The sequence below is a fragment of the Cricetulus griseus genome, chromosome 7, assembly GCF_003668045.3.
Source record: "Cricetulus griseus strain 17A/GY chromosome 7, alternate assembly CriGri-PICRH-1.0, whole genome shotgun sequence".
In the NCBI taxonomy this organism is placed as follows: domain Eukaryota; kingdom Metazoa; phylum Chordata; class Mammalia; order Rodentia; family Cricetidae; genus Cricetulus; species Cricetulus griseus.
In genome coordinates this window covers 86,349,489-86,370,876 of record NC_048600.1, presented here as the reverse complement: position 1 = coordinate 86,370,876, position 21,388 = coordinate 86,349,489, and the positions used below count along the sequence as shown (strand labels likewise).

The 21,388-nt window shown below is 47.9% G+C and overlaps 1 protein-coding gene across 1 annotated transcript in view; it reads left to right on the top strand.

Moving 5' to 3' along the window:
- The window catches only part of Spns3 (sphingolipid transporter 3 (putative)), a 55,371-nt gene that overhangs the window by 4,410 nt on the left and 29,573 nt on the right, over positions 1–21,388 (top strand). The window contains exons 3-8 of the mRNA XM_027426819.2: positions 4,055–4,191; positions 5,381–5,532; positions 6,163–6,229; positions 7,373–7,521; positions 8,543–8,695; positions 16,376–16,565. Coding sequence (XP_027282620.1) covers positions 4,055–4,191; positions 5,381–5,532; positions 6,163–6,229; positions 7,373–7,521; positions 8,543–8,695; positions 16,376–16,565 — 848 coding nt within the window. The remainder of the gene's footprint in view (positions 1–4,054; positions 4,192–5,380; positions 5,533–6,162; positions 6,230–7,372; positions 7,522–8,542; positions 8,696–16,375; positions 16,566–21,388) is intronic.

Below are 21,388 nucleotides of genomic sequence, written 5' to 3'. Positions count from 1 at the left end.
CCCACCCTTACCCTACTCCTGTACTGTCCACTGTATGTCCACTATCTGAAATGGAAAGGATTGCTACATCTGTATGTTCCTCTCTGTAAAACTTGAGGGTACCAAGCAAAGGGGCTTGCTATGGCTTCTGCAGGGAGGCCCAGGGCACAGACAACTTAGTCATAGAAATGCTTCTATGTCTTCCCACCAAGCCACTCACCCCTGGCGAGGAGCCAAGCCTTATCTAACCAGCCCTGTTCGTGACTGCTATTTATCTATGAAATCAACTTCAGAAACGAGATCATGATCTCTGGGATAGGTATTAATACACTGCTTTTGATTTTTACAAGCCACCAGTTTCCTCACAGTCTGATTTGACGGGTTAGTTTGGCAAAGCAGGGCTGACTTTCCCACTTGGGTTCATGGCAGGCCTTTCCCATAAACTGAATGAACTCCATCTGCCCCTTAGAGTGTTTGATGGAAATACTGTTTACAAAAATAAAATCATCCCTCTGTCTTCTGGGGACCAGTTCCAGGATCCCTGTAGATGGTCAGTCCGAAAAGGCTAAGAGTTCCAGGCCAGTCTGGCCTACTTAGTGAGTTCTAGGCAGCCAGTATTACATAGTGAGACAGATCCTGTCTAAAATGAAAAGGCATAGTGTCTGGGTGTAGTAGTCCATGACTTTAATCCCAGCACTTAGGAGGCAGAGGCAGAGGCAGAGGCAGAGGCAGGTAGATCTCTGTGAGTATGAGGCCAGCCTAGTCTACAGAGAGACTTCTAGGATAGCCAGGACTACATACAAAGACTTTATCTCAAAAAAAAAAAAAAAAAAAGAAAAGAAAAGAAAAAAAAAAGAGAAAAGAAAAGAAAAAAGGCATAGTGTTTGCAGATCCCCTAATACATCTTCCTCTAAAATCAGGTCATCTCCAGATGACTTGGGGTAGCTAACACAAATCTATGTAAACCATTGTCACAGTGTTTCATTTAAGGACTAGTAAAAAGGAGAAAAGTCTGTACAAGGTCAGTGGACAACTTCAGACAAAAGGTTTCATTTATTTATTTTTATTGACATGTATTTTGTTTTGCTTTTTTTGTTTGTTTATTCAAGACAGGGTTTCTCTGTGTAATAGCCCTGGCTGTCCTGGAGCACTCTCTCTCTCTCTCTCTCTCTCTCTCTCTTGGTTTCTTGAGTTTCAAGACAGGGTTTCTCTGTGTAGTACTGGTTGTCCTGGAACTGTCTCTGTAGACCAGCCTGGTCTCAAACTCACAGAGATCTACCTGTCTCTGCCTCCCAAGAGCGCTGCTGAGATCATCAGTGTGTACCACCATGCCTGACCATGCCTGGATTTAATTATTTTAAAATATTTATTATTACCTTATGTGTATGAATGTTCTACTTGCATGTGTGTATGTGTACTGTGTGTATGCCTAGTGCCCTTGGATGTGAGAAGAAGGCATTAGAGCCTCTGGGACTGGAGTTCTGAGCTGCCTGATGTGGGTGCTGGCAACTGAACTAGGGTTCTCTACAAGAACAAGAAGTGCTCTTAACACTGCCCCATCTCTCCCAGAGGTGTTTATTTGTTTTGAGATAAGGTATCATGTAACTCAGACTGGTTCTGAACCCACCAAGCAGCCAAGAATCATCTTGAATTCTTGATCCATCTGCTTCTAGTTTCCCAGAACTGAGCCTGCAGATATATATTCCATGCTTGGCTAGTAAAAACGTTTTAAATGTCAACTGAAAGCATATGAAGGAATAAGTAGTTCTAGAGGGAGTGAAAACAACACAGATTTATGATAACATTAGTGAACTGGGACTGGTGGCACATGCTTCCGGAGGCAGAGGCAGGCAGATTCTATGAGTTGGAGGCCAGCCTGGTTTACATAGTGGGCTGCAAGCCAAATAGGGTTGCACAGGGAGACTCTGTCTAGAACAGATGAAAACAAATAAAACATCATCACAAGGGTTTGTAGTGTATGCTTGTAATCCCTGGGAAGTCGAGGCAGGAAGAAGCGTCAACGTTATCAGCTACATAGGGAGAGAGAGGCTACCTGGGCCTCAGATCATTTGTTCAATGAGATACCATTTGTTTTTCATTAGACAGATGAAAATGAAATTCTAGCTCATATCAGTTGGTGACAAGAGTTCTAACAAGCACTTCTGTGCAAGTGTAAACTGATACAGCCTTTTTGGAGCCCTATTTTGGCAGTAGCTATTAAAATTTTAAACGCTGTCAACACTGGAGATCACTCTCTGTGGAGTATTAGGTTGAACCATATTAAATTGCTGGTTTTGTAGGTCAAAAGTGGCCTAATTTCCACAACTGCATATTGCTTTACCTAGTACTACAGCAGGTCATGGGAGAGTGGGAGCCTGAGCTGGGGCCTGAGCTGGGCATTCACTGGGCTCAGGAAATGTCAATCATCTATGATCAGCAAATGGAGTCCCAGGTTTTAGACAGAGCCCTCCTAAGTCTTGGCCCTTTGATGGTGGGTAAGGTGAAGAGGGGAGGGGTTTTTAGTCCTCTACCTGCTAGCTCTCCTGACAAGGAAGGAGGATATTTTATTTTAGAGACATACATCATGCATGAGTTAATACATGTGCTACACAGTTGGGCAAACCCAAAGCCAAGTTGTCTTTGTTCTTAGTGAAGAGCAAACACAACACTAATGAGTGCTTTGTATAGTTTTAGCTTTTAAAAATATTATTATAGGCTGGAACAATGACTCATCAGTTAAGAGCACTGGTTTGGCTGGGTGGTGGTGGCTCACGCCTTTAATCCCAACACTTGGGAGGCAGAGGCAGGCAAATCTCTGTGAGTTTGAAGCCAGCCTGGTGTACAGAGTGAGTTCCAGGACGTCAGGGCTGTTACATAGAGAAACTCTGTCTCAAAAAACCAAACCAACCAAACAAACAAAAAAACCCATACACACAAAAATAATAAAAGTTTTTTAAAATTAAAAGAAACATTTTTATTGCATTTAGTGTGTGCATGTGTGTGTGTGTGTGTGTGTGTGTGTGTGTGTGTGTGTGTGTGTGTGTGTGAGTGCGTGTGCGCGCGAGTAAGTCACAATGTGACTGTAGAGTCGGAGGACAACTTGTACAAGTTGATTTTGTGGTTTCAACACTGGAGGTCCTGGGGATCAACCTCAGATCTTCGGGCTTGGTGGGAAGCACCTTCAGTCACTGAGGCATCTCAGCTGGCCCCTTGTTTTTGAGACAAGGTATTGCTGTGTAACCCAGGTTGCCCTTGAACCTCTGGTCCTTTTTCTCAGCCTCCAGAGTTCTGGAATTACAAGCACCATGCCTGACTTGATGCAGATGTAGCTCATTTGATAGATGCTTGTGTAGAATGCACAAAGCCCTGGGTTCTTTTGCATTGCCTAAAAATGGAGTGTGGTGACATACACCTGTAACACCAGCCGTCAGGAGGTAGAGACAGGAGGAGAATCAGAAGTTCAAGGTTATCCTTGGCTACATAGCAATTTCAAGGCCAGCAGCTTAGGATACATGAGATCCTGGTTAATACATAGTTGTCAATGTGGAGAATAGTGTGTGCCCTGAGGCACACCAGCTCTTCCCCCAGCCTCCTGCATCATCGGTTTGTAGTCCATGCCCTTGTTTCTGGTTCCTCCTCTGCTGGTCCAAAGGCCTGGCCTCCCTTGCCAGCAGCAAGTGTGTGATCAGTTCCCATACCCACACTCACAGAAGCCATGCATTTGTGCAAAGGCTAGCATCCACTCTGTGCTGGCTGCTCTACATCCCTTTTATGCTCTCCTTCAGGAGAGTGTCAGCTTCCCAAGACTAGGGTGATGCTCAGAGGCCACACAGTAACATAAATCAGACTTGAGATTTGGTCCATGCTTGGTGTCCTATACTCTGGGCTGTGGGTTGTATAATGGATCAGGAATGGAAGACTCAACTTTTATCTCTTCCTTCCTTGTCTTGCCCTGGGCCCACTGCCAAGGTGCCAGCTTGTGGCATCTGTGCCAGGCCTCTTCCTGGGCCGGCAGGGCTGTCTGCCCAGCCACCCTCTTGGAGGATCCAGGCTGCCCCTTGTGTGTCTCCTCCAGTCTTCATCGGCTGCCTGCTGGTGTCTGCGCCTGTGTTTGGCTATCTGGGTGACCGCCACAGCCGCAAGGCCACACTGAGCTTTGGGATCCTGCTGTGGTCAGGAGCTGGCCTCTCCAGCTCCTTCATCTCCTACCAGGTAGGGCCCACATCCCTGCCTAGTCCCTGGGACCTTCCCCATCTGCTTTCTCCCTGATCCAGTTGCCTCAGAGTTCCCTTCCAGCCCAAGCCAGCTCAAGGATTGTACTGCCAGAGCCAGGAAGGGAGCTGTGGTACAGCCTCTAAGCCTGAGTAGGGAGGCTGTTAGAAATGTTTTGCTTTTGTTTTTTTTGAGGCAGGGTCTCACTCTATAGCACTGGATGTCCTGGAACTCGCTTTGTAGATCAGGCAGGCCTACAACTCATAGAGATCTGCCTGCTTATGTTTCCAGAGTGCTGAGATTAAAGGTGTGCACCACTAAGCCTGGTTATTGTTTTTGAAACAGTGTCTTGCTCTGTAGCTCTGGTTGGGTTGGACTCTTCATGTAGAAGAGGCTGGTGTTGAACTCTCAGAAATCTGTTTCTGCCTCCCAAGTGCTGAAATCAAAGGCATGTACCACCATGTCCACCTGGCTCATTAGATTTTCTTTTATTTTTATTTATTTATTTAACTTTATTTTATGTACATTTATTTTATGTACTCCCTTGGAACTTGAGTTACAGGCAGTTGTGAGCTGCCATGTGGGTATTGGGAATTGAACCTGGGTCCTTTTGAAGAACAGCCAGTGCTTTCAGTGCTTTTAAACACTGAGCCATCTTTCCAGACTCTTTTCAATGTTTTTTTGAGACTGGGCTTCCTCTGTGTTTTGTTTTGTTTTTTCAAGATGGGGTCTCTCACTATATAGCAATGGCTGTCCTATAACTCACTTCGTAGACCAGATGGCCTCTGAACTCAGAAATCCACCTGCCTCTGCCTCCCAAGTGCTTGGGATTAAAGATGTGTGCCACCACACCCAACCCCGCCCATTACACTTTCTGAACAGGAGGCTTCCTGGCCCTCCATTTCACTTCCTATTTTGGTGGGCTCTTCGGGGTTTGGGGGAGGTTGGCGTAATAGGTTCTGTCTTGGGAAACTGCCCTGGCAGGCAGAGAGCCAAAAGAAGGGTTTCCCTCTGTTCTGAGCAGGCAGTGACTGTAAGCACCAGTAGGCCCACCCATATAATTTTGGGAATCTGGAGTCTCTAAGGACCTTTGTCATGAGGTCCCTTTAGGCCCTCTGACACATCCTCTGGCCCCTTGTCCCATGGAAAATTTCTGGATCTCACCATCGCCTTGTGCTGGTTTATCCAGTATTCCTGGCTCTTCTTCCTGTCCCGGGGGGTCGTGGGCGCTGGTGCAGCAAGTTACTCCACCATTGCACCCACTGTCCTGGGTGACCTCTTCGTGAAGGATCAGCGGACCTGTGTACTGGCTGTCTTTTACATCTTCATCCCTGTTGGAAGGTTGGTATCACTCCTGGACCCACTTCCTCAAAGGTAAACTGAGGCTGAAGGAATCAGAACAGGGGCTGTGCTGGGGGTAGGAGAGATCAAACCAGGAGGGCTGAGATCTGAATCCCATCACTGCTCCTTCCTTCCCCATCACTGCGTGTCTCTCTGAGCCTTTTCCCTTGGCTATAAATGGGGACAATGCTGCCACTCAATAGGCTAGGTGGAGGTTATATGAGAACTATGCTTCTGAAGGTCATCATACTTCTAGAAGGGGTGAGTGGCCCACTGGGAAGGGCAGCCCAGGGAGACCAGCGAGGAAGTGTGCTTTGCAACCTTATGGGGGAGGTCCTCATTTCCTGAACCTGCCTGACTCAAGCAGGGCTGGGTTTTGGACACTAGGGGTGGGGTTGGTGATGGGATTTGCAATTCCTTATATGGAGGGAATGGCACAGGGCCTGGGCTAGGAGCCAGAGGTCACTAGGAGTCTGACCAAGGGCAGCATAAAACTGGGCTTTTCTCAGGGAATGGGTTCTGAGGCTTGGAGAACTGGACCAGGGCAGGGGAGCCAGTTCTCTGCAGTCAGACTGGCCGTGGGCCCTGCCTCCACCCCTCACTGCTATCTCTCTTACCCCATTGTTGCAGTGGTCTGGGCTACGTGCTGGGGTCAGTTGTGGCTGAGCTAACAGGGAACTGGCGTTGGGCCCTCCGAGTGAGTTCCACTTCCTTTTTGTCTCTGCCTTACCCCCTGGGCGGGCTGGGACTTTCCAGTCTCCTGTGGCCTTAGCCACTTGGCATCGTACCTGGCGCCATGTGGGGTGTTGGATGCTGGCGACTGGGGCCTCATGGGGAATATGGATTATGGAAATTGTGACCTTGGAGTCAAATCCCAGCTGCTCAATTTGCTGGCCGTGTGGCCTCAGGCAAGTTACCTCCTTGTTTGGGGCCTCAGCTTCCCTTGCTGTAAAAGTTTAAGCTACCCATGGATTCTTAAGGATTATTTGGGCAAGGACTGGAAAGTTTCTGGGCCAGGCCAGGGACAGAGCATCCCTAAGAACTGCCATCTGGGGCGACTTGGTTAGTAGAGTCAGAACAACTGGTAGCATACCTGGAAGGCTCTGTTGGCCTGTGGTTCTCATTAGAAAAAGGGATATGGCTGGGTTGTGGTGGTGAATGCTCTTAATCCCAGCACTTGGGAAGCAGAAGCAGGGGGATCTCTGTAAGTTTGAGGCCAGCCTGGTCTACAGAGCGAGTTCTAGGACAGCCAAGACTACACAGCAAAACCCTGTCACAGAAAAAACAAAAACAAAAAACAAAACAAAAAAAGGGATATAGACCACTCAGAAGAGGGGGCTGGGTCTTGGTCCTGCATGCAGATCTCTGCTGAATGGTCGTGGGAGGCAGAGATAGAAGCCTGGGGCAGGAAAAGACTTCAAAGAAGCTGACTGGCCTTGAGCAGGAGCCTTCTAATGGTCTGAGCTGTCTGAAGCTGCCCCAAGGTAGGTAGTGAGTGCAGGGGTGCCAAGAGAGGATGGCAGGGTGGCATTGGTGTGGCAGATGGAAGCACAAGCCAGGAAAGCGGCTTTTGAGTGCTCAGTGGGTCTGAGTTCTCATTTTCAACTATCTCAGGCTCGCCGGTCCTAGTAGAGGAGAGTTTATACTGAGCAGGTGGGTATTAATTGGGTGCCAAGGAAATCACACTGATGAGAGAGTCTATACCATCGCTATAAGGGCAAGGGCAAGCCAGCTCTCTATATAGCCATCACCTGGGACTCAAGACTAGACTGGAGTTCAGACCCTGTCTCCTAGGTTGTGGTAGCATTTGGCTATGAGCTTCCTGGCCCTCTTTCCCTAGATCATGCCCTGCTTGGACGCTCTGGCCTTAGTCCTGCTCATCCTGCTGGTTCCAGACATACCTCGAGGAGCAGCTGAGAAACAGGAAGAAGTGGCTGTGGAGGCTCCGAGGAGCAGCTGGTGTGAGGATGTCAGATACTTGGGGAGAAAGTAAGTGTCCCTGCTCTCTGTTGCAAATCTTAAGAAACCCCTCTGGAGGTGGAGAGATGGCTCAGAGGTTAACAGCATTGACTGCTCTTCCTGAGTTCAATTCCCAGTAACCACATGGTGGCTCTTGACCATCTGTAATAAGATCTGATGCCCTCTTCTGGCATGTAGGCAAACATGCAGACAGAATACTACAGAATACTATACATTTTTTTTTTAAATATAAGAAAGAATACTATACATAATAAATAAATAAATCTTAAAAAGAAAGAACCAGCCGGGCGTTGGTGGCGCACGCCTTTAATCCCAGCACTCGGGAGGCAGAGGCAGGCAGATCTCTGTGAGTTTGAGGCCAGCCTGGTCTCCAGAGTGAGTGCCAGGATAGGCTCCAAAGCTACACAGAGAAACCCTGTCTCGAAAAACCAAAAAAAAAAAAAAAAAAAAAAAAAAAAAAAAAAAAAAGAAAGAAAGAAAAGAAAAGAAAGAAAGAAAGAAAGAAAGAAAGAAAGGAAGAAAGAACCCTTCTCTCTGGTTCAATAACTCCAACCTCAATCTCTCTGCCTCTAGGGTTGCCTCAGTGTTCACCGCCTTCTTCCTCCTCTGAGCCCCACTCTTACCTAAATGCCCTTCTGTTACTTGGTCCCTCTGTATGTGGCAGAAGTGTGGCTGACAGTGGGGTCAGCTGTGTGAGCTCTAGCCTTGTACTGTGTTCATTTATCCATCCAGTGGTCTTGTTTTTCCAGCCCCCACCTGCTTCCCCAGGCTGTTGGAAAGATGCTGCAGGTTCATTTTCCACCTCTTCAAGCAGCATGGGAGCAACATTGACCTACCCCTGTGTCAGGTCTGGAAGAAAAGTAGGATAAGCTCTCCTCACTGTAGTCTCAGGCCTCAAGATTCACTGCAGCGTGGAGCATGAGGGTGGCTCAGAACGTTAGGGAGTCTGGATCCTGCATGACTCGGGGAATGGTCAGGCCCTTTTAGTTCTGGCCTTATCTTGGCTTCAGCCAGACTCTTTCTCTTGCAGCTGGAGTTTTGTGTTTTCAACTCTCGGAGTGACAGCCATAGCTTTTGTGACTGGAGCTCTGGGCTTCTGGGCACCCAAGTTTTTGTTTGAAGCTCGAGTGGTCCACGGCCTACAGCTTCCCTGCTTCCAGGATCAGTGCGGCAGCCAGGACAGGTGAGGAGGGGCTGGAGGGCACTGGCTTGGTTCATGGCTCTTGCTGGGGCAGTTCCTAGGAGGCTGCAAACCCAGGCTTAGTCTTTCCAGGCAGTCTGTGAAGATGGCTGATCTTTGGACCCGTGGGCAGGTCAGGGTTCCAGCTCTGACTGAGCCTGACATTGTATGTGTACAGACATCTCTGTTGGCTCTTGTGGGTGTTGGAATCTCTGTCTTCCTACTCTCACGGCTATTGTGGGGGTTTTGAAGGCACCAGAGGGGGAAGGATGTGAGGCTTCTGTGCGGCTTCAAGGAATGTTAGGAATTGTAGGTGATCACCCTTTGTCCTTCAAAGGGGCCCCAAGTGTCTTTTGTGAGGTCACCCCATTTTACGGATTGCAAATTAAGGCACTGGGAAGATCCTTCATGTGTTTGGCTTAGGGATGTCAAGGATGTGTTCATTTCTTCTTTGTCCCATCAGTGCATCTAGACACCCAGGAGGTGTTACTTCATGTCTTGCCTTGCCAGCCCTCTGGCTCTGCTGGGCTCCTCTACTGTCCTTACCACCTCTCACCATATTCTCCAAAGACTCCAGTGACCCCCTGATGGGAGTCAAGAACATCTCCTAGGCCTATATCCCTTGTCTTCCCTTCTCTTTGATGCCCCTAATTCCTTGCCCCCACCCCTGGTGACATGCTCTCTCTCCTGTATCCTTTTTCATCTTCGATCTTGCCCTGCTGATTTCTTGGACTTTTAAATTAAGTTGCTAAATTTAATTATAGGGGTGTTTTGCCATTATGGATGTATGTATATATGCACCACATCATGCAGTGCCTGAGGGGACCAGAAGAGAGCATTAGATCCCCAGAACCAGAGTTACAGATGGTTGTGAGCTGCCATGTGGGTGCTGGGAATCAAATCTGGTCCTCTGCGAGTGTAGCAGGTGCTCTTCGTGTCACTCTTAACCACTGAGCATCTCTTCAGCCCCTCCTTGAACTTCTAAAGCCCCACCCTCCCCTCTGCTTGGTTCTTTGCTGGTCACAACAATACCTGCTTCCTCTTCTTCAGCCTCCTGTTTTGCTTCAGTTTTCCCTGATGTCCAGAGGGAGCTTGTGTGATTTCCAGAATGTCTGTGCTTTTGCCCCAGTGTGATCTCTGCCCATAGTTTCCTTCTCTTTTCTCGTCATTATTTATTGAACTTATTTAGTTTGCAGTTCTGGGGACTGAACCCAAGGTCTTGCACATTCTAAGCAAGTGTTCTTTGGGGTGAGTGCTAGGCAAATGCTCTCCTGAAGGGCCACACACCCAGCCTCTCCCTGGCGGATTTTAGTGAAGGGTGATATCAATGAGCCACACCTGCAGCTCTAAATGTTTGCTTCAGGCCTGTGCCAACTGTTTTACATAAAGAACACGTAGAGGAAAGTATTTATGCTGGCTCTGAATTGCAAATGAGATGGAAGGTCACACAGATTAAGTGACTTGTCTAAGGTAGTCCGTCTAACACTGCAGTTGTTCTGAAGCCCCAGGTCCTGTTGCCATCGGAGACTGCCTGGTGCTGTCAATAACTTTCAAGTTGCTTCACCAATTGGCAGAGCTTTCTGGCATATAGGAAAAACACATAGAGATGATGGAGTTTGCCTTTGTTCCACTGTGCAGTTGTCCTTTCTGGAGGCAAAGACAGCTTCCTAAACAGACCCCAAAGAGGACTCAATCCCACTTCAGGTATTGATACTTGTTTATAAAAGCAATTGTCTCTGCTCAGCTTCCACTTTCTGGCCCCTTCACACCATTTGGGTGAGAACTGATGGCTACATTTGTTTCTTGTGATTGATAAAATAAATGACCACACACTTCATGGTCTAAAGCCATAGAAATATGGGCTTGTGTTGGAGCTGTGACTCAGGTAGTAGAGTGCTTTCCTAGAGTGCACGAGGCCCTGCATTTGATCCTAGAATTGCACAAGATCAGAACAGTGACACACACCTGTAACCTTAGCACCTGGGAGGAGGAGGAGGCAAGAGGACTCAGAAGTTCAAGGGTGGAGCCTGCAAGATGGCTCAGTGGGTAAAGGCTCTTGCCATCAAGACTGATGACCTGACTTTTAACAGGGCGTTGGTGGCACATGCCTTTAATGCCAGCACTGGGGAGGCAGAAGCAGGAGGATCTCTGTGAGTTCCAGACCAGCCTGGTCTTCAAGAGCTAGTTTCAGGACAGCCTCCAAAGCCACAGAGAAACCCTGCCTTGACCTGCCCCCCACCCCCGCCTCCAAAAAAAAGACTGATGATCTGATTTTCAATCCCTGGAAACCTACATGGTGGGAGGGGAGAACCAACTTCCCTGACCTCCACTTGTATATATGGCACCTAATGCATGCATGCATACATACATACATACATACATACATACATACATACATACATACATGCATCATGCATACATCATGCATACTCATGATATATATAAGGTTCAAGGTCATCCTGAGCTACATAGGGAGTACAAGGCTAGCATGGTAGCCTGAACCACATGAGAATCTACCTAAAAAAAAGGAAGAAAGAACAAAGAAAAGAAAAAAAGACATGCCCTGGGCTCCAGCCCCAGTACTAAAAAATAAAATAAAAAGCCCAATTGAAAAACCCAGAAATTAGTTTTGTCATGATTTTGGAGGCTAGCACTCCCAGTGGACTCTGCACGGTCATGTGGAGACTTGGAGCTCTGTGGAGACTTTGCCTCTCCTAGGTCCTCGTAGCCAGTAGCATCCTTGCCACATCTCTCTAACCTCTGGTTTCAAAGTCACGTGACACAATGCTCGTCTTTCAGGGCTGGAAGTCCGCCGGTGAATACAGAAGTGACTGTGCTCAGGCCTTACCTGACTGAGGGAGGGTGGTCATTCAAGGCAAGATCAAGATCCATGATATCTGCACAGTGTGGTTTTTGCTAGAAGGTTCCAGAGTTTGGGATATCTTGTGAGGCTATGAAAGAGTAGTAGGAAATCCTTGTGTTGGGGCTACTACAATGCCCCAGAATCATGTGACAGAGAGGCAGTATCCTTTTTTTTTTTTTTTAAAGATTTTATTTATTTATTATGTATACCACATTCTGCTTCCATGTATATCTGCACACCAGAAGAGGGCACCAGATCTCATAACGGATGGTTGTGAGCCGCCATGTGGTTGCTGGGAATTGAACTCAGGACCTCTGGAAGAGCAGTCAGTGCTCTTAACCTCTGAGCCATCTCTCCAGCCCTGAAAGGCAGTATCCTTGGTTGCTTTCTATTGCTGTGATAAGCACAATGTCCAAAAGCAACCTAGAAGAAGAAAGTATTTATTTCATCTTCCACTTCCATGTCACAGTCCATCACTGAGGGAGGGCAGGGCAGGAATGAAAGCAAGAACCGGGAGGCAGGAACTGAACCATGGAGGAGTGCTGTTTACTGGCTGACTCTTCATGACTCACTCAGCTTTCCTTTTTATACAGCAGGATCACCTGCTTGAGGTAGTCCAGTTCCTTCCCCTAGCAATCCTTAGTCAAGAAAATGCCAGATCCTGGAGAGACGGTTCATTGTTTTTAAGAAAACATGCTTGCTCTTGCAGAGAATATGGGTTTAGTCCCCAGCACCTACACAATAGCTCACAACTGTCTTTAACTCCAGTCTCAGGGGATCCAGTGCCCTCTTCTGGTCTTCATGGTTACCAGTGCACATACATATACACAGGTGCACATACATACACCTACAGATAAATAAATAAGCCAGGAGTGGTGGTACAAGCCTTTAATTTCAGCACTTGGAAGGCAGATCTGTGTGAGTCTGAGGCCAGCCTGGTCTACACAGTAGTTCTAGGACACCCAGAGCTACGTAGTGAGACCCTGTCTCAAAAAACAAACAAAAAACCAAAAAACCAAAAACAAAAACAAACAAACAATAAATAAATAAATATTTTAATTATAAAGAAGAGCCAGGCATAGTGGTACACACCTTTAATCCTAACACTTGGAAGGCAGAAGTAGATAGATATCTGTGAGTTTGAGGCCAGCCTGGTCTACATAGTGAGTTCTAGAACAGCCAGAGCTACACAGTGAGGCCTTATATTAGAAAGAAAGAAAGAAAGAAAGAAAGAAAGAAAGAAAGAAAGAATGAAAGAAAATTCCCCATAGACTTGAGGCATCTTCTCAATTGAGGTTCCTGGAAGTTGTCCTTTGAACTTGCACATAGGACTCTAGTTTGTGTCAAGTTAACAAAAACAAAAACAAAATAAAAACAAAACATTAAGTAGCACAGGCAGGATGCTTCCTGTGCAGCTGCAGGAGAACTTCCAACCCTGGAGCTGAAAGCCTGGAGGAAGGAGCTGTATGGTAGGTAGTAAAGAGTCCGATCTCTGGGCGTGTGGGAGTGGAGTCTGAACAGTTAGAGGAGAGTGCTGTAGCTCTTCAGGACCCTCTTGGGATCCTGTCTTGGGGGGTGGTGCTCAAAGGGCTGTGCTGTATTTTTGCTGGCACCAGAGCCAATAGGGGAACTGGCTATGGTGCCTACTTGATTAATCAACCCAAGGTTCTCAAAGATCTTGAGAACCCACCACTGCTGGCTCAGAGTGAGACTCAGAGATGAACACCACTTAGTCAGGATCTGACTCGTAGCCAGAGCCTGGCTAGGGAGGTTTGTGAGGACCATTACATGGCTCAGGAACATGCAGGCTTCTGTTTGGTAGCAGAGGGCTGGGAGGCTCTGTGTTAGTCACCCTCAGGTGAGTTCCTGACTGTGTTAGGCACTCTCAGGTGAGTTCCTGACTGCCTTGGCTTCCACATCCCCCGCTGCACAGAGAGGGTCCACTCATTCGTTCTCAGCTTATAGACAGTTCACAGAGGCTGACTGGTGGGGCTCACTGCCCTCAGTGTGCTGATGTCCAGTTTTGCATGGCTGCATTCTTTTCAAAACTAATTTGCTTAAAATAGTTGTTACAAGGGCTGGAGAGATGGCTCAGTGGTTAAGAGCACTGGATGCTACTCCAGATGACCAGAGTTTGAGTCTCAGCATCTACATGGTGGCTCACAATGTCTGTAACTCTAGTACCAGGGGCTCTGATGCCCTTTTTGGCCTCCACTGGCCCAGACATATACCCAGATAAAACACCCATACAATAAAGTAAAAACAAAATGTAAAAACCTGTTACTGTGTGTGTGTGTTCACATGTGTGTAGAGACTAGAGAACAACTTGCTACAGTTATTCCTCTCCTTCCACCATGTGAATCCTGGGAATCAAACTTACATTGCTACACTTGGCAGCAGGTGCCTTTAACTGCTGGGCCATCTTGCCAGCCCACATGTCACATGTGTGTGTGTGTGGGGGGGGGGCTGTGTGTGTATGTGTGTGTGTGTGTGTGCGTGTGCGTGTGTGTATGGAAGCCAGGAGTTAACCTCAGTGTCACATCTCAGGAGCTGCCCACCTTGATTTTTAGGCTGGGCTGGCTGGCCAGAGAGCCTCACTGATCTGCCCATCTCTGCCTTCCCATGCCTGGGATTATAGAAGCATGACATCATCATGTTTGACACTGATGCTGATGCTGGGGATCGAACTCAGGTCTTTGTGCTTGAGTGGCAAAGTACTTAACGGATTGAGCCTTCCCCCTCAACCCCATGGGCCCTGGCCATCTCACATAACTGTAATTTTTGTGTCTGAGAGGGGACATGGCTGAGGTAGACGGGTACACAGGCCCACAGAGCTCCAGAGAACAGCCAGAGCAGGGTGGAGAGGCTGTCCAGAAATCATGAGACTGGCTCAGAGAATTCTGTCATTTGTGCAAAGGGAATGAGGGACTGGGAGAGGAGGCTACACTGGTCAGCAGGGCCAGTCCCATAGGGCTATATGTTGGCCAGGGCTCATAGGGAAGACACCAGAGTGCCACTGAGGGGCTGGAAGAGCCTGGTTAGATTTGGCTGTCAGAGTCCACACTGGTCACTGTGTCAGTGAGGCCTTGAAACTCCTTTAAAAGGAGCTTGAATGGAGCAGTGGGGTGATGGTGTCTGTCTGTGCAGATCCTGGCTCTGTATCCAGCAGCTGTCTGATACTGGCCTTCACCTTTCTTAGTCTTGCATCTGTCCACCTCAGAATTCTGGGAGGAAATCAAAGAGTTTGTTCACTTAACATCAACTGTCCTGGGCTCTGTGCTCCCAGCACAGAGAACAGGAAGGAAGCCAAATCTTGCCATTGCTTTTCAGGAATCCACAAGGTATGGATGGTAGATAGTGCTACAGGGACCAATGGAAATAAAAGCAATCAACGTGGGAACAGGATGGTGCTCCCTGTGAGGGAGTATCTGTGAGAGTCACATGGATTGAGTAGGAATTTGGAAAGTTTAGAATAAAGCAAGGAAGGAAACAAGAAAGCTACCACAGAGTGTTCCAGATGAAAAAAAGAAAGTATGTGGGGTGTACAGGGCCGAGGAAAAGAAGAGTAGAGCTGAGGCTTGGAGTCCACGGAGCTGGGACCAGATCTTTGGGTGTTTGAGAACTGATAGAGGATTTGGGCAGAGTGTGGTTAGGAACATAGTCGATAATGTCTTCAGCACTTTCTGGGCCTGGAGAGGCGGCTCAGTGATTAGAGCATTGACTGCTCTTGCAGAGGACCTAGGATTTGGTTCCTAGCATCCACATGTCAGTTCACAACTACCTGTCGCTCTAGCTTCAGGGGACCCGATACCCCCCTTCTGGCCACAGTTGGTACTGCATGCACGCATAATCAAACAAAAATAAAGTCAAGAGGAAGAGCCGGGTGATGGCGCACGCCTTTAATGCCAGCATTTGGAAGGCAGAGGCAGGCAGATCTCTGTGAGTTAGAGTATGGTGTGGTCTACAAAGCTGCTACATAGAGAAACCCTGTCTCAAAAAGAAAAGAAAAAAAAAAAAAAGAGGAAAAGGAAGAGGAAGCAGCAGCAGCAGCCCTTTCTGAGGGTCCGTGTAGAGAGACAGTCTCTGTCAAAGCCAGATAGGGTTGAAGTGTGTACAGAATGTGTGGAAAGGTATGCTGTTGGAGGCTGCTTGGGGGGTATGCCAAGCCAGGGTGCAGACAGATGGGATTTAAGAGGTGAGTGTGCAGGCTTGATGGCATCTATCTTTGACCCCAGCACTGGAGAGGCAGAGGCAGGTGGATGACTGTGAGTTAGAGGCAAGTCTGGTCTACAAAGTGAGTTCCAGGACAGCCAAGGCATAACAAGAGCCTACCTCAAAAACAAAACAAAACAAAACAAAACAAAAAAACAAACAAAAAACAAAACAAAAAACCAAAAAAATGAAAAAACAAAAACATATACCTCCCCAAACAACAACAACAAAACCCCACAAAAAGCCCCAACACCACCACCAAAACAAAATGAACAACAAAAAAGAGGTGAGTGTCTGCAATGTCCAGGCAAGAGCTATGCACATCATGGGAGTCAGTACATGCCAATCGTCTAAGCTTTGAGGATGGGTGGGGCCTTGGAGTTAAGATTTCTGAGTGTGTCTTTTGGAGTGGTGGGAAAGAGAAGGTCACTGTGGATGTGCATGGGTGGAGGTTCCTACAAGGTGAGGGTCCTCTGCTTTCCAGCTGCAGTTCTGGGCTTGCCTCCTGCTGCGTGGTACCAGATCATGTAACTGGGTCAGGTAGCCTGACCCCGGAGGCAGGGATAGGATGCAGGTCTGACCAGGTCCTCTCTGCTCTTTCTTATCAGCCTGATTTTTGGGGCACTGACTGTCGCCACCGGCATTATTGGTGTCATCCTGGGAGCAGAGGCCTCAAGAAGGTACAAGAAGGTGAACCCCAGGGCTGAGCCCCTCATCTGTGCTTCTAGTCTGTTTGCCACAGCTCCCTGCCTCTACCTGGCTCTCATCTTGGCCTCAAGGACCCTCCTGGCCTCCTATGTAAGTGAGGGACCCTCTGGGAGTGGGTGGGGAAGTGAGAAGCCCTTGAGGATACAGGTGCACAGTAAGCTGTGTCTTTGTGTTCACTGTGTTGCTCATCTCTTCCAGACTGGTCTGTAGCTCCAGTTTTCAGTGGGTACACAGTCGCTCACTGAGAGCTGCCCAGCAAAGAGGCAGGACTAGATTTGATTGCAAGTTCTTTTGGCTCTGGACTACTGATTGGTAGTCTGGGGACAGTGTTTATCTGTCCCAGGATGTGTTGTGAACCTGGGGAGGCAGAGGGAGTGCCCCTCAAGTTCCAGATGAGAAAGGTTGGTCATGGCTGGTGGAGACCTTGCTTGAAAGACAGTTATGGTCAGGACAAGCTTTCCAGATTCTGGTCCCATTCTAGTTCCTCCTTGTGTCCCACATTCTGCCTATGACAGGGGTGCTACCCTTTGCTTGTCTGTTCATGAAGGGCACTCACTGTTCCTCTCATGTCTGAAATCCTTCTCTTCCTGCAGTCATTGTTCACCTCCTCTAAAGTGTCCCCAGATTATCAAGCATCCTGCCACAATCCACTGTTCCCACCCTCCTACACCATCCCTGTCCTGCCAAGTGGGAAAGGCTTACTGTTGTTGGGAGGATAATGCCAGCTTCACCCCTTGTCCACAGGCATCAGGTTCACTGAGGCGGCTGAATTCAGTAAGCTGGTGTGGTTTTACTGTTCCCCTCTAGTCCTGGAGACTGTCCTGTTATGGCCAGTCACATTCAAGAACTAAAGAGTCTGGTTCCACTTAAATCACATCTTCTGTCTGCCTCTGAATAAGGCTGTTATCCAGGCACAGAAAATTGCCCTGGGATGAGGAAACCCATGGTGTGCTCAAGCTCCTTGTCACATTTTCTGTCCTTTGTCACGGATACCACCCCTCTCCACAATACTGACTTGCAGGCCAGAGCAGGTGAAAGATGGCAAGAAATTGACAAGGGCTATCTGGGAATGAGTTATTTCTGTCATTGCCTTCTAAGTGACAATTGTCCCAGTGCTAGGTCTGGGAACACTTTGGTGGTTTTGGAGTGGGCTCTGACCTTGCTTAATTCCTTGAGGCAGATGTGGCCTCTCTGGCAGGACATGTCTGGCCTATAGGTAGTGGCAGCCCACCTTCATGACCTTTCTGACTCCCCTGCATGCTGTCCTTCCAACCCACCTGGTCTCGCTCTCTCTTTCCCACACTGTTCTCTGCTCTTTCTAACACTCTACCCTAAGGCTTCCCCAAGGGGACTTGGGCCCCAGAGACCATACTTCCTAATGCCACCTAACATGGGTTGGAGAGTACAGAGGAGGCCTTTGAGGTGGTCTTAGTCTAGGAAGATTTGAGCTTAGCAGGTATCCTGCCTGCTTCTTTTCTGTCCTCATTTAAAAAAGTATCTTTCTTTTTATTTATTTTTGTCTTTTTTATTTTTCACCTGGCTGTCCTGGAACTCTCTCTGTAGACCAGACTGGCCTCCAATACATAGAGATCCACCTGCTTCTGCCTCCCGAGTGCTGGGATTAAAGATGCACACACCACCACTGCCTGCCAAGAAAAAGGTTTCTTTTGAGAAATACTGTGGGGGCTGGTGAGATGGCTTAGTGGGTAAGGGTGCTTGTTGCCAAGTGGCCTGAGTTTGATCTTTGTAAACCCCATGATAGTTGGAGAGAACTGTTCTCTCTGTCTCTGTCTCACTCTTTCATACACACACACACACACACACACACACACACACACACACACACACACACGTTTAAAAAGAAGAGGAAGGAGCTGCAGAAAAGGTTTAGTAGTTAAGAGCACCTACTGTTCTTCCAGAGGACCTGGGTTCAATTCCCAGAACCCATATGGTGGCTCACAACCATTTGTAACTCTACACACAGGGGATTTGCCCTCCTAGGCCACCAGCATTCACATGGTATACATACATGCAGACAAAGCACCCATACTCATAAAATAAATACATAATTGTTTTTTAAAAAATAAAGGAAAAAAGTTAAATGCTCCTGGGCTGATGTGGAGCCTGCTCCTGGCGACTAGCTGGCAGTAAGTGGGAGATGCTTCTTTTTCTGTTGCCAAGGCCTTAGGGTGCACCTGGATACTCTTCAGGGGGTGTCTTAGGGTTACTGTGACTATGATGAAAAACTATGGCCAAAAGCATACTGGGAGGAAAAGGGTTATTTCTCTTAACACTTCCACAAGCACAGTCCATCATGGAAGGAAGTCGGGGCAGGAACTCAGTGGAGGAACCTGGAGGCAGGAGCTGATGTAGAGGCCATGGAGGGGTGCTGCTTCCTGGCTTGCTCCTTATGGCTTGCTCAGCCCGCTTTATTTTTTCTTTCCTTTCCTTTTTTGGTTTTTCGAGGCAGGGTTTCTCTGTGTAGCCCTGGCCACCCTAGAACTTGCTCTGTAGACCATGCAGGCCTTAAAATAAAAGATTCTCCTGCTTTTGCCTCCCCAGTGCTGGGATAAAAGCATGTGCTATCTCTGCCCGGCTGAGCCTGCTTTCTTTTTTTTTTTTAATTTTTATTTTTCATTTTATTAATTCAAATTAGGAACAAGCTTGCTTCACATGTCAATCCCTTCTCTCTCTCCCTCCCCTCCCCCACAACATCCCACCTGCCCCTAGCCATCCCCCCTCCACTCCCCAGGCAGGGTAAGGCCCTCAAAAGGGGCTCCCCAAAGTCTACCACATCATCCTGGGCCAGGCCTAGAGAGCATCCCTTCACATGGGATGGGCTCTCAAAATCCCTTCTTTTTTTTTTTTTTTTAAAGACCTTACATATTTAATACAGTGCGTTACCCCTGTACAAATGGAAAAAAATTAAGTTCAACATTTCTAGACCAATACCTGAGCCTGCTTTTTTATAGAATCCAGGACCATGAGTCTGGGAATGCATGACCCACAATTGGCAGGGCCCTTCCTATCAATCACTAATTAAGAAAATGCTGATGGGCTGGTGGTGGTACACACCTTTAATCCTAGAACTTGAGAAGCAGATACAGGTGGATCTCTGTGAGTTCAAGGCCAGCCTGGTCTACAGAGTGAGTTCCAGGACAGCCACAGATATACAGAGAAACCCTGTCTCAAAAAACAAAAGAAAGAAAGGAAGGAAGAAAAAAGAAAGAAAGAAAGAAAGAAAGAAAGAAAGAAAGAAAGAAAGAAAGAAAGTGCCCTACAGACCTTCCTACAGCTTCATCTTATGGAGCCATTTTCTCAATTGAGGCTTCCTCCTCTCAGATGACTCTAGGTGATGTCAAGCTGACATAAAACTAGCCAGCACAAGGGGATTTCCTCTGAACTTCCTGGAGACAGGAAGGAGCTTGCCATCATCCCTCACACAGGCTTACTTGACACTGAATAGTCCTCTTGACACTGCTGTGGGAAGGTTTTTCTCATCCCACCTCACAGATTGGAAAACTGAGGTCAAAGGAAAACAACAAAGAGCAAGACAGACAAACGTTTACCTCAGGCCTGGATATGTCATGTCCATGTCTTTGCCATTCTGTGGGAGAGAAGCAACTGGACACCAATAGATGCTTTCATGCTTACTCTCTAGGTGGGGTGGGGTGGTAGGGACTGTCCCTTCTACTGGTGGGACTGGCAGGGACTAAGCTTGCAGGAGGACTGAGGCCCAGGTGGATGGGAGCCCTGTCAGAAGCTCTGGCAGCCAGCTTTGCTCCTGCTAATGTCTTCTTTGGCTCCTGCAGGCTGCTTCTTGGCTGTGTTTTGGGGACACAGCTGTCCCCTACCCTGCAGTCTGGCAGGCTGCAGAGCTGCATGTCTCATCTAGGAGTGCTACTTCGTCTCAGCTGATCAAGCCACCTGGGAGAACTCTTAACTTTTCCAGGCCTGTCCTGGTTGGAAGTGGAGGGGCAGGAAGGTGCCCAAAGCAAAGAGGCATCCATCTTCCAGTGCCGGAAGCATCTTGGCTTTGGGATGCTCTGCGGGTCGAGTCTCCGTGGTCAGACTTCAGCCCTTACTCTCTGCAGTTCTGTCTTCTTCTGCTCTGGGGTCCACTGGGAGTTCTGACCTGAGACGCAAGCCGAGTCTACCCCTACCAGTCCTCATTCATGAAGCCCTTACTGCCCAGTCCCAACGCTCCTGCCGATTCCCTCTACCGTGCCCTGTATCAGCCTTTCCCCAGGACTATCCTCCACCACAGCCACTTCCTGCTCTCCTAATTTTCCTGCTTACTTACTGTATCTGTTCATCCTACATAGCCAGTGGAGCTTCTGGACACCACAGACCTCACCAGTTCTAGAGCCCTGCATGGCTCCCTGGTTCTCTGGAAGGAGGTCCAGCTCTTCCTTCATCCTGGCATTAAAGCTCCACATGCTCCCCCTGCACGTCTATGTTTCAGGACCCTTCAGGATTCCTAGAGCACACACAATGGCCCCCTTTCAGTCCACTCATCGTTACTCCTTGTCCATATGTCTAAACCATTCTGGGCCTCTGGGGCAAGGTCACATTAACACTGTCTCTTCTTGGGGTCTTCTCTTATTGGTGGCCTGATTGTCTGTTCCCAGTCTTACTGCTCCTCAGTACTCTCATCCTTGAGTCAACTGGTTTTTTGTGTTTTGTTGTTGTTGTTGTTGTTGCTTTTAATATTTTCTTTGAGATAGGGTTTCTCTATGTAACAGCTCTGGCTGTCCTGGAATTAGCTCTGTAGACCAGGCTGTCCTTGAGCTCACAGAGATCAGCCTGCCTCTGCCTCCCAGTGCTAGGATTAAAGGCGTGTGCCATCACCATCTGGATGGGTCAAGTTATTTGATTCTGATATTCTCTCTCTCTCTCTCTCTCTCTCTCTC